The sequence below is a fragment of the Malaclemys terrapin genome, chromosome 1 (genome assembly GCF_027887155.1).
Source record: "Malaclemys terrapin pileata isolate rMalTer1 chromosome 1, rMalTer1.hap1, whole genome shotgun sequence".
NCBI lineage: Eukaryota > Metazoa > Chordata > Testudines > Emydidae > Malaclemys > Malaclemys terrapin.
The window spans coordinates 94158044-94170703 of record NC_071505.1 but is presented as its reverse complement, the minus strand read 5'-3'; the positions used below and the strand labels follow the sequence as shown (position 1 = coordinate 94170703).

The 12660-nt window shown below is 58.2% G+C and overlaps 1 protein-coding gene across 2 annotated transcripts; it reads left to right on the top strand.

Annotated features, from left to right (window-relative positions):
• The first annotated feature begins 773 nt into the window (after positions 1-773).
• Positions 774-10855, top strand: CDC42EP1 (CDC42 effector protein 1). Of its 2 annotated transcripts, none has more exons than XM_054031928.1 (3): positions 774-967; positions 4998-5930; positions 7714-10855. In XM_054031928.1, the coding sequence occupies exons 2-3, from the start codon at positions 5498-5500 to the stop codon at positions 8541-8543; spliced, it is 1263 nt and encodes a 420-aa protein (XP_053887903.1). In that variant the 5' UTR covers positions 774-967; positions 4998-5497; the 3' UTR covers positions 8544-10855. The 2 variants fall into 2 exon arrangements, with proteins under 2 accessions (XP_053887903.1, XP_053887894.1); XM_054031919.1 differs by having other exon boundaries at positions 4834-5930.
• Positions 10856-12660: the final 1805 nt, after the last annotated feature.

The window sequence follows — 12660 nt, the reverse complement described above, 5'->3', positions numbered from 1 at the left end:
TGGCCCCAGCTCTGGTAACTGGCAGTTGACTCTCATGCAGACTCTTGGCTTTGTTCCCCAACCTGGACTCCTGCTCTGACTTCTAGTCAAGATTGCCTACATCCCGCTCGTAACACCATCTTTCCTGACCCTGCACACTGCTGCCAGTGAAACCCTCTGCCCCCCCCCCCCCGATCAGTGCTCCTAAGAGGACCTTCCTTCCAACCCTACCCAGAGACCCTGCCCAATTCTACTAATGGGACCCTCCCTCCAAGCCAGCCGGAGCTCTCCCCATCCCTTGCTGGTAAGAAGGGGATGTGTGTGGCAGGGGCAATCCTGGAGTAAAAGTATAGTGGGGGAGGTGAATCTCAGAGCTCTCAAGGACTGGGACACCCTCAGACATGTTCTTAGTGAGGTGTGCATCACACAGCAATTCTTAGCCTTGCTGGCCACACCCAGTCACCTGTGGGCAGTGCTGTCCCACGGCACATACAGGCTGGGGCACGGGACCGCCAACCCAACCATGGCTTCCTGATAGATAGACTCAACTAGACGCAGGTGTTCTCCGAGGCTGTTCTCTTGATGAGGGTGAAATGCTGCCGACCCAGGCAGAAGGGGTAGTGGGGAGGGAGGGGGCAGAACAGGCGGTCCTGCAATCTTTTCTCCTGGACAGTTGGACTAACTCCCTCTTTTTCTCTGGCCTCCTTTCCCAGACAGCTGGGGATTGGTCAGTAAATGTGGAGACCCCACCCACTGCTCCCACATCCCCTCCCCATTCCCTTCTCCCTCCCTCCACTGGCACCAGTGCTCCTGCACAGCAGCCAAGGAACAGCGCAGAGAAGGGGGAGACTGCTGAGGAGCCAGCCCCCAAGCAGTGGGAAAAGGGGGTCACCTCCCCTGGGAGCGGCAGCAATTTCCCAAGAGCCACGGGGAACGTTTGAAACCTCGGAGAACTTTTCTTTTTTAAAACTTTTTTTTTTCCAAAAAGGTAAAAGCTAAAGTTAAGACTTGACGGGCATGGGGGAAAGTTCAGTGGAGCAGAGGGCAAGCAAAGGAAGGCGCGTGTGGGGGGGTGTTGGAGAACAGGGGGTTTGAAGGAGGGGGTAGGGAATGGGGGAAAGGGAAATATGGCAGCAGAAGACGGGGAAGGGAAGAGGGGAATGTGGAAGGAGGGGGAGGAGAGGAAGGGGGATATGGCAGAAGAGAGAGGATGGGGGGGTGGAGGGAGGGACGCAGAAGAAGAGGGGGAAGAAGGGGCACTGAGGCAGCAGGGGAGCTGGGAGGGTTGTAGGGTTCCCTCTGCCTTCCTACGCTCAGCTGTGGCCACTCATTCCTGCAGGGTCTGAGAGAGACTTTTTTTTTTTCCTAACAGGAAAGGGAGTAGTTTTTGTTTTGTTTTGTTTTTTTTTTTGGGGGGGGGGGGGGGAGGGGAATGGCCAAAAAGTGCTGCGTTTGGAATTCCAGCCTCAGCCTCAAAGTGGGTCTGTTTGGAAAAACCCCTACGTGATCTATATATATATATAGCAGCAGGCGGCCCGGGAGCTAAGCGTTGCTTTATTCCAGCACATGCAGTCTGAGTTTCTCCTGCACTCAGAGGAGATGGAGATGGTCCTGTCTAGGCCATTCAGCACTGGGCCGTCCCCTATAGCATCCCCTATAGCATGCTTCAGTCTGGCTCTACATGACCCAAGCAATGGGGCTGCTGTTTCCTCTGGGAGACTCTTCCACAGCTTGATAGACCCTCCCGGCTAGGAATGTTCTCCCAATTTCCAGCCCAAATTTCCCTTCGCTCCTCCCCATCCCGGTGCTCCTCAGACCACCCTGGACATCTCCTCTCTCTCCTGGGCCTTTACGCCCTTGGGGCGGGCATGTGGTGGGGGAGTCTGCGTTTGGCAGTCCTGCCTGTCTGGATCACTTTTCCCCTCTCTGCTTTCCTCCCATCCCAGCGGAGACAAATCAGTGGAAACCAGCTAAAGTTAGGGAGAGGGGAGGCTGGAGAGGGGGAGAGATGTTGGCAGTCTGATTGTGGCTTGCCTTTTGGGGCCCCTTGGGGAAAGGGGAGACGGGGAGCTGTTGGAGAGGGAAAGGGACCAGCCGTTGCAGTGATGGGCATGGGCTGTAACACAGACACAGTAGGAGGAATAGAACACCCGCCCTGGCTGACCCTTTGCTCAGAGAATCATGAGTTTCACTTGGATGAAAGAATAACTGGAGTGGAGCTGAAAACGAGAGAGACCAGGCGGGAAGGCAGGGTTCTGAGTGCCTCTGTTGAGTTTGGGTGGCCACACACCAGCGGGGGCTGACAGGCAAGAAGGAAAGGGGTGACAGGGACAGGCCAGAGACAGAAGGCCTGCCCTGCAGCCTGGGTTTGGGATTGCAGGGGAGGGCAGTGCCAGCTAGAGGCAGTGGGGGCTGCTGAAATCCAGACTGTGGCTGTGGGCTAGTCATTTTTGTGGTAGTGAGGGAAAGAACGAAGGGGAAAAAAGTACCCGCCTCCTCCTTCATGGATCTCGCCAAGCAGGGAATGGGCCCACAACCCCTAGCCCAATGGGCCTTTTGCTGAACACCACCTCTCTCCTGCCCCATTTCCCTCTTCTTTCTGATCTGACCCCACTGTAGCCTTGAGCATCTGGGCCCCATGTGCCCCAAGGAGCGGGAGACTCCTGGGGGGAGCGGAATGCAGGGGCACAGCTCATCCCCTCTCCCTGTTCTCTGAGCCTGGCCCAAGGCCAGGGGAGTTGGAGTGCTGGGAACCGTCTCAACCGCCCCATTGCATGCTCTGCACAGGGGGCTTGGCTCTTCCTGGCCCCCGGATAGCTCAGCGAGGCTGCAGGCAGGGCCCCAGCAAATTCCCCTGCTCTCCCCACCCCCATCCTTTTCTTGCCTGACCCAGTGGGTGGAAGCTGTGGATGGGGTGAGGGGTCTTCATGGGGGGAGGGGTGGAGCCAACCCCAGCTGGAGGAGGTGGGGAATTCACACAGCCCAGCCCAGTAGGAGCCCAGCCCAGAGGGGAATCCTGGATCCCCATTGTAGCCAGGCCTGGCTGATCCCCAACCCCCCGGCCTGCCGCACACACACAGACACCACATGCCTGGCAGGTCTCAGCTAAGAAGGGAGAGCGCCCCCAGTTTCTCCATCAGCAAGGAGGCAGGGCCCTGGCAACCATGGGGATAGAGGACCCAGGGAAACAGGCTCCCTGCCCCCCCATCCCCAGGGAAACAGCCAATGGTTGCAGTGGATTTCAAGGGGAGTTTTGTTTTCCATTTGCCTACCTCTACCCCCTGGCAGATAAGAGGGGCCCTGGGTGAGCAAACAAGGCTGGGGTGGGGAAGGACACGTGGCACCAGTGGTGACGGAGACCCGTGACCAGCTTTCCCGGAGCATAGCCCTCCCTGGCACCTGCTCCCTGTCAAGGTGACTTGCAGGCGGCAGCACAGGGGCACGTGGCGGGGAGGGAGCACAGAGCGGGAGGCTGAAATGGGCTAGGAGCGCAGCTGGGGACAGGACAAAGGGTGGCTCTGTTGGGGACAGAGGCCAAGGAGCACTGGAAATGCCACTGGTGGGGGGTATCAGCTGGGTTTATCATTGATCTCCTGGAGTCTATTCTGGCATTCCTCCTCCTCCCCCACCCTACTTCCTCCGCACCATCAACCCCCCTAGTCCTGTACACACACAGCCACAGAGGGTATCTGTGCTCTCCAGCTGCAAGGCAGAACCTCAGGGGCTGGGCTGTAGGTAATCTCACCCCCAGCCCTCCAAGAGTCTTCCAGACCCCAGCCCGGCCAGCAGCCTGTCTGGCTCACTCCTCAAGGCAGCGTGATCTCCCTGCCACTAATCCTGCTGAAAGGACCCAGCCCTGCCCCTCAGTGTAGGAACCAAGGTGTCTTCAGCCTCTGGCCCCAGGGCTGATCTTACCTGGGCAGAGGGGATATGCCAAGGTGCCAGCGGCCTTTGGCCCATTGATTATTCGCCTGCTGTGTTGGCAGAGGACTGCTCAGTGGAGGCCTGGAGTGGAGCAGCCTCCAGGGGATTTTGAAATGGCAACACTCCATAATGCAAAGCTGATCTGAACAGCTACCCTGACCCATTCAGAGCTGGAAAACAAGACTGGGAGTTTGCTAGGAGAGAAACTTGGCTTAACCTGGGAGTCTGCCTACTTATTTCCAGCATGCCTTTTGCTATAATATTTAGGGACAGATCTGTGCACAGACTGAGAGCTGGCTTCCAATCCCAGCTTGGCCACTGGCTGGTTTGCTGACCTTGGACAAGTCACATGACCGCTCCGTGACTCAGTTTCCCTGCCTCCAGAATGGGGGGTGCAGGAGCTGATGTTTAATACAGCAGCATTGGTGAAGTGCTTTGTGAACCTTGGAGAGAAGTTGCCATAGAAATGCAAACAACTTTCCTAGTAATCATAATACTTAATGTATTTCTTTCCCCTTCTAGCTACCCCCGGGTTGGGCTCGGGAACAGGTCTGGGGGGATACAAGTTCAGCAGTGGGGTCGGTCATAGGTCAGGCGCAGGTGCGGGGGTGGGCGGGCATAGGGGCGGGGGTGGGTACAGGTTCAGAGGTGGGGTCAGGAGTGGGGTCGGGCACAGGTTTGAAGGCAGGGGCGGGGGCGGGCGCAGGTTCGGGGTTGAGCACAGGTTCAGAGGTAAGTGCAGTTGCAGGGGTGGTGTCCGGCACAGGTCTGGAGTGTCCATTCTTATTTCACCTGGCCCGTCCCTCCCAGGCGTTGGCATTACCCATTCCTGGCAGGAACCCCGCGGAGCACCCCGGTAACTCACCCCTGCAGCCAGAACTGTCAGAAAATCTCAGCCTGAGCCTTCACCTTTGCTGTTGTCATTTTTAGGCCATCTTACATCAGGATCAAGGAGTTTGCCCTGAGATCCCCCCTTCGGCTGTGACCTGCTGCCCCGTGTGCCAGCCGCTCCCACGCTAGCAGGCGGCGGGGGCGGAAGCGGGGAGACGGAGGATGGCGGATTAACATTAATCCCCAGCTTTGCTTACTTCCAGCCACACGAGAGCTCCAGCGGCGACGGCTGACTCCTTGGAGATACCTTTGCCCCAGCCTTGCCGTCCTACCTGCCCAGGGCCAAGCAGGACTCCCCGCACCCTGCCTGGGGCTCTTCCTGGAGATATGAGGATCTAGAGGCCTGCACTCAATAGCAGAAGCTGCCAGGGGTGAGCCATTTCGGAAAAGCCTCCCCTGGGCAGTTTAATGAGTGCTGTGGAGAGCAATTATCCAGAAGGAGTGCCGAACCGGAGAACAGACAGGCCCACGCTCCCCCCGGCAGCTCTAAGGCATCTCCAAAGATCGGGAGCAGGGGCTGGTCCCGGGAGCAGCTCCCCAGCCCAGGACACGACACGGCCGAAAGGAGGGGGTAGCATGAGTAATGGGGAGTCCGGGGGCGTGACAAGCCACTGTGACCCCTCTGGAATTTGTGCCCCCCCCCACTGAAGGCCAGTTTCCTGTGTTTTAGGGGAGAGGGTGTGGAGTAACAACGGGGTGTGACATGAGTCTTGGGAAGCTACCGGTGCTCGGCTGGGTGTCGGGCTCCCATGGCAAACGACGGTTGAAATCGGAGCTGACACCGGACATGATCAGCCCACCGCTGGGGGATTTCCGGCACACCATGCACGTGGGGCGTGGCGGGGACGTCTTCGGGGACACCTCCTTCCTCAGCAACCACGGCGGCACCGAGACGGCCAAAGCCAACAACTTCTTCGCCCGGACCCTGCGGCACGTGCGGAGGACGCCGCTGAGGAACCGGGGCAGCGGGAGCAAGGCCGAAGCCTCGCCCGCCCCCCCAGACATCTCGCCCATCATCAAGAACGCTGTGTCGTTGCCGCAGCTCAACGAGGGGACCTATGGGGGCAGCAGCCCGGCTGGGAAGTTCGCCTTCAAGAGCACTCTAAACAACGTGTCTGATACACACTATGCTTATGGTGAGTAATCCTGTAGCGGGGGCACGGGCTTCCGAGACTTCAGTGCTATTCCCAGCTGTGTCGCTGAAACCAGGGCAAGTCCCTGCCCCCCCCTCCCATGCCTCAGTTTCCCCATCTGTGCAATCTCCATCTCTGGATGGACCGGACTATTGAAGAGCTATGATCAAGGGAGTTCCTGGTCCTGGTGAATCCCAGAATTATCCTTTTCTGAGTTACACCCTTAGCCCCCAGTTGTTCCTCCCCCACACCCACTTCCCCTTCGACTTCACCTGTTAAAGGCCCTGCAGAGCTCAGGCCATTATGGGTGGGATATAGTTTCTCACCTCTGATCCACCAGCTCCAGTCCAGTGCTGGGATGGTAGTAACACTAGGTTATTCTCATCCGATGGCCAATTGGTGGCCTGTGGGAAATGAGTCGGGGGGGGGGGGGGAACAGGTCTCGAGCCACCTCCTATGAGAGAAACTTGTTCACAGACAGCAAGGCATACTCACTGTCCCCCTGGCAGCTTCAGGGTGCGAATGGGCCACAGAGCCTGCGTGCCCCACCGGGAATGGTCCATCCAGTGTGGAGGGGAAGCACCGGGGGAGAGGCTGTGCTGCTGGCGTTCACACAGAAGGGCCGTCTCCAGCCCCACAGTGAAGAAAGGAGTGGGGGGTGATTTAGGTGAACTTCACTGCTCCCGGGAGTAAGCAGCAGGCAATGCCCCCCCAGCCAGCCAGCTCTGCTGACACAGCCCAGTGGGAGGCAGTGGCCTAATGGTTCAAGCACCGGATTGGGAGTCAGGAGACCTGGGCTCTGTCCCTCCCAGCTCTGTCCCTGGCCTGCTGGGTGACCTTGGGCAAGTCACGTCCCTGTCCCGTGCCTCAGTTTCCCCACCTGTAAAATGGGGAGGATGTAAAACGCTTTAACATCTGCTGAGGAAATGCACTGCGTAAGAGCTTGGCATTGTTACTATTTCTGGGCCTGCAGCCCCCCCGCTTATCCAGTGCCCCCCCCCATGCCCCTAATGGCTCTGCTGATGCTCCTCCTGGTTGCCCTGTTCCAGCCCTGGCTCCCTGCCCAGGCCCCTCAGTCCTGGCTACGTCTGAGCAACGCTCTGGCGGGTGCCGGGGGCTGGGTTCTTTAGCACAAAGGCCGCGTTCTCCAAACGCAGTGGTCCAGCTCAGCATTTCCCGTGGCGCTAATTCTCAGGTCAGTGTGACCCGTGTGGGAGTGGCTGGGCCTGGGCCAGGGACGGGCAGCAAAGGTGGCATGGTGCAATGCTGCCACCTGCTGGTCACAGGTTATACAGCCATTCCAGTGGAAATAGTTTCCCAGGGCTGATCACCCGTCACCCTCTTGACTCTTGGCAGAGACCAGTTCCAGCACCGTGCTGTTATCTTCCGATTTGGCTGGGCCATGGGTGTCCGGCACCGAACCGTCCTTAAACAGCGGGACTGATTCCCATCTTCCCTAGCACCGGCTAGTCACGTTACAGTGGAGTGTAACTGGTGCTAGTTTTCACTAGTACAAGCCAGACTTTCCCAATACTGAGCAGGCACTAGATGGTGAAATTGCTCCTAGGCTGTCTAGCAAAGTGATCCATATGAGAGTGATTGATCCCAATATCGCCCAGCTGACATGAGTGTGACTTGTCTATCCCCGTTCACATACAGTCACTGGTTCCAGGCTCCCATAGTACAGCCCAGTCCGTCACCACCCAGTGTGACAGTCGCTGCCTCCCCCTGGCTCTTGCGCAGTGCCAGAGGCTTCCCACTCACCAGAGGCTCCTTGTCCTTTCAGGGCTGGAGTCCGGGTTCTGCACCATCCCGCGTGCTCCGCGCTCAGAGAAGGCCCGGGAGAGCTCCTTCCCCGCAGAAGCAGAGCTCCAGCGCTCGGACTCCCTGCTGTCCTTCCGCCTGGACCTTGGGCCCTCCCTCATGAGCGAGCTCCTCCAGGTCATCAGCTTCACAGAAGCCATGGACAGCAGTGACAAGAGGGAGGAAGCCAGGGCCCTGGCTGGCGGCCAGGCTGCATCGCCCTTTGCCCTGCATGGCGAGTGGGTTGAGGCCGGGGTCCCTCGGGGATCAGGGACACCCAATGCCAGGCATATAGAGGGCGACATGGCAGAAAGCCTCTGGGGCCACTCCAGGCAGGGGGCCAGCTCCCCATCGGGACACTTGGTGCATGCCAATGGAGATGCTCGTGCCCTAGAGTATGCTGAGGAGGGGCCTGCCTGTGCTGGGAGCGGGCACCAGAGCCCTGCCTGGGGCTCAGCACCCACTGAGGAGCCAGGGGCGCTCCCGAAAGACAGCCTGTGGCAGGGGCACTGGAATGACTGCAGCATGGAGGCGGGAGAGTTCCACCGGGCTGCCCAGGTCCTGGCTCGCCACTACAGCGCGAGAGGTGCACATGGCAGCCTGGAGGAAGAGGAGGAGGGGCCCCGGGAGAGCCCGGTTGTCGGCTCGTATGGGGCGGACGAGGCTGGGTGGAGTCACAGCGAGGAGGAGGAGGAGGAAGAGGAGGCTGCGCTCTCAGCTGTGCGGGAGGGGGAGGCCACGGCTGCGGAGGGCCGCAGCGACTCCTTTGAGTACGCCGACGAGGAGGAAGAGGATGATGAAGTGAAGGTCTGAACAGCCACCGTCTCCTGTGGCCTTGGGACTCCCCAGCCCTCCCCCAGAGATGTCAGCTGTCCGGGGGCCCGCGCCCCTTGGGAGCTGTGAACCCTCCTGCGGCAGAGGGTTGGTGGGGATGGAGGCAGGGGAAGCAGCTCTTTGATCCGCCCAGCGCCCTGGGCAGGCCCTGCCTTCCCCAAAGAGTAGGTCATGCTAATGGGGAAATCGCAGTGATCGCATGCTCCTTCCCCCCACTCCTTGCTGTCATTGGAAATGAGGCGCCCGCCCCCTGGGAGGCTGGGCTGGTAAGGGAATGCTCCTGTCAGGTCACCGAGCCCCCAGCAAGCACCGAACAGGAGCGGATCAGAGAAAGCACTCCAGCCGCACGGCTCACTCCCCCGCTGCCCCCTGAGCTAGAGGCCTGGGGCAGGCTTGCTTTCTGAGCCGGCCACCCCAGGCTGGAGCAACACAGCATTCTCCCTCTCCCTCGGGCCTGAGCGCTCCTGGCTGGGGATTGAACCGGGTTCTGCCATGCAGCACCACACAGCACTGTTCGCGAACGGGCTGGGCTAGTCTCACACAGCTCCTACCAGCCCTCGCCAGTTCTTTTGCCTTCAGCCAGCGGCCATGCCAGTTGGGCTAGCTAATTCCTGGTTCCCTCCTGCCAAGGCCTGCTCTAGCAAGCCAGTTCAGGGGCCTCCCCTCCCCCCTGAGGCCATTCCAAGGGCACAGTAATCCAGTTCCTCTCCCCATGGAACAGGCAGCAGAATGGGGAGTCCTTCCACCTGAGTGGGGTGGCCCTGCTTCCTTGAGCTGATGCAGGGCTGGGCTCAGGGAGAAAGGCAGGTGTGGCTCCTATCCTCCTGCAGTACCCTGAGCTGGAGGCTCTGAAGCTGGCTCCAGAGAGCCAGCTGCTCCACTCTACAGATTTGGGGAGGAGCTCCCCCTGCCCCACCCCCCAAGTTCCTGCCACACTGTCCTCAGGGAGGTGCCCAGAGCAGCAATACAGGAGGCTCGGTGTGGGTGGGGGTGCAGCCAGCAATGACTTGGTATCCGAATGCAGCACAGCTGGGGAAATCATGCCATGGCCCTTAACCTGGGCACCAAGGAGCCCTGCCGGAGTCAGGCGCCAAAACTCATGAGATTTTTCAAAGCTGTAACTGGTGGGTTCTTTCCATTTGCCCTCCGGTGCTGGACTGCGCAGAGTGGCTGTTTTCAAGGTTTCCCCCACAACCAGGAGAGCTAGAAACTTTCTATTGTTGTGTATTGAAAGCTGGGAGGCTCAGGCAGTAACTGGCTTTGGCAGCTGGGCCTTCAGGGGAAACACCAAATAGCGCTAGAGTTGGCAATGCTGAGATTCCAGTAATCAGGCAGAATAAGGACGATGCCGGGGTCCCGCTGCCCTTGCCCTGGTAGACCCCTCCATACCCCAGAGGGGACACCCCCAAACTCCAATACTCCCTTTCACCCCCTCTTAGAACAAGAACATTTTCTCTGTGCTATAGCGTTCAGCCCAGGCAGTTGAAAGGGGGGCTGCCCTTGGTCTGGGCAGCGGTTCCAGGGATGGGTTCCCACTGACACTATTTAGAGGGGTCTAAACTCGCCCCCCTCCAACACACTTCCCCTTTCCGGTGTCCTTTTGCTGGCGGGGGATGGGGGCTGCTCACTGTGCTCCTTGTGTTTCTGGGCAACGCGGCCTCTTTGGAAGGAGCCGCTCCCCACGCTGTCCCACGTGCGGACACGCTCACACAGAGGGGGTTTTGTGCCACGGCCCGGAGCAGGAATGACTGGGGGGTGAAGTCATTCCACTGGCCCACACAGCATGCCCATTGTTCGCCAGGGCCCGGGAGCCTGTGGCCGGAGGGATCCCGTGCCCATGCTCCCGCTGCCCAGTCGCCCCGGGGGGCTGTGTCTGTCAGGGAGCACATGAGAATATAATAACCAGACTTTTACACCGGGGGGGAGGGGAAGCGTCCTAGGAGCCCGTTCTGCTCCCCACACAGGCCCTGGAGCTGCCAGCTGACTGATCTCATCACACTGCAGGCAGCTGCTCAGCCTTTCGCGCTCAGCCATGGGGGGAGAGGGCTGAAGTGAATGGGAGCTCCAAGTGCCCACCAGGGCTCTAGAGTGTAGAGTCCAGAGCCTGCAACCATTGCTACCCATCACTGCCCCCACCCCGGGAGCCAGGGTCTTTCTCAGGCTCACCCTGCTCATTCAAGTTTGTCACAGAAGCTCCATACCAAAGATCCACCCCCAAGGAACATCCCAGCTGTCTCCCTCCGCAGCCTGTGCACTTATTATTGATCTTATTAAAACAGTTTTTGATACTATTCTCTCCTGTGGTGGTTCTTCCCCATGCCCCAGCCAGCCCCAGGATTTCAGCCTGCAGAACAGCAGCAAATCAGTCCACTCCCTCTGCACTTTCAGACTCCAGGGAGTCATCTCCTCCCAGCTCCAAGTGCCTGAACCCTCTCCCTGCATTGGTATTCTCTGCACTTCCAGTCCTGGGCCTCCTGGGAAAATAGGATTTGCTACCCCATCTTAGATCACTGGACCAGCCATTCTGGTCCCTACGGTCCTGCTGTAACCCATACATGTTGCATCAGCGGAAAGCAAAACCCCAATAATGCTGGCCAGGGTGAGGAGATTCCACCTTGACCCCAGCAGAGATCCATTTACACCTCACATCTAGAGCCCTATTACCCTGCTCATAGCCAGCCTGGCTACAAATGTTATCAACCAGCCCTAGCACTTGAGCCTGCAGCAGTGAGTTCCACAGGCCAACAACATATTTTATGAAAGTTATTTGTTCTGCATTTTACCGAATGACCCTCTCAGACACTGTAGCAGGGTGGAAGTAGAAAGGAAGGAGCAGTGTGTGCTCCTTCAGTGGAGTCTCTCTAAATATCAGTCTCTTCCGCGCTTGGCCTTTGCCGACTAAATTACCCTAACATTTGCTATCCTTATATCCTGAGCATAGCATTAGCCATATGCATTGCCAGACTGGATCCAACCTGAGGGCCGTGTAGCCCAGTATCCTCTCTCTGACCGTGGCCAGCAGCAGATGCTGGAGAGGAAGGGGTAAGAATCCTGCACTAGTCAGCTATGGATGAGCCGTCCCAGTTCTTCCTCACCCCCACTTGTTAGAAGTTGGCTCTTCTCTGAAGCCACTTTAAACCTGGTGAGGCATGTTCCTTTGTGGGGCTGTGGGGGGGGGGGCACATCTAATGTCGGTTTTCCCTGTGCTGGGAACCCCTTGTCCTGTACTGTCAGAGGGTAAGACTGCCCCCTGCTGGTACCAAAGACTGTTCCTATATTTCAGATGTATGGGGTGGAGAGGAGTTACCCATAATGCTTCAAGCCAGTTTTTCTCCAGAGCCATTCGTCCCCCTCCCCCACACACACACATGTGAACCTCTGGAGTGAGTCACTGTAACTTTAACCAGAGCGGTTTCACCAGACATTAGGTAGTGCCGGCCCATGTGAAAGGACTCAAGCTGACACAGGTTTCATTCCCTTGCAATTCCAAAGCCTCCCCCTCTCTCTCGCCCACACTGACTGAGATAAGATATGAGAAAGGCTGGGTAATGGATAACTTGGCTGGAATTTCCCAGCCGATAAGAGACACAGCGATAAGAATGAAGGAGATAGAGGAATATTCTCCTTATCTCTTGCTGGATACAAGCGCTTATTAACACCTGTGCAGTTGCATCCTCAATGCTGTGCCTGGTGCCAGGGGGAGGGTCACACCAGCTGGTGGGGAAATTCCATGTTTAGGGACAGCATCCCCTATTAGAGAATCTCCCCCTGCACTGGTAGTGTTCCCCAGCCTGGAGACAGAGCGCTCTGCAGGTGCAGGACATTACCATCCTCCTACTGAGATAAGCCCTGGGCTTTGTCTCCCACCTGGCCATCAGTTTATCCCAGCCTGCTGAAAGCGCAACCCGCAACCTAGCCTTACCAAAGAATCATTTCCTTCCTTTGCACACTCAGGCTTGGGAACTCCTCTGCACTCTGTTGGTGCACCCCAGGACAGCACCCCCTTCTGGTGCCCTGGAGACACTTTCATCCCAGCCACTGTCTCCCGCTCCACTAATCACACCCATAGATGTCTAAAGAAGACGTCCTTCCAGAA

Coding starts and splice junctions, on each gene's coding strand:
- CDC42EP1 (XM_054031928.1), top strand. CDS start 5,498: ATGAGTCTTGGGAAGCTACCGGTGCTCGGCTGGGTGTCGGGCTCCCAT. Junction 5,931..7,713: donor TGATACACACTATGCTTATG/GTGAGTAATCCT, acceptor TTGTCCTTTCAG/GGCTGGAGTCCGGGTTCTGC.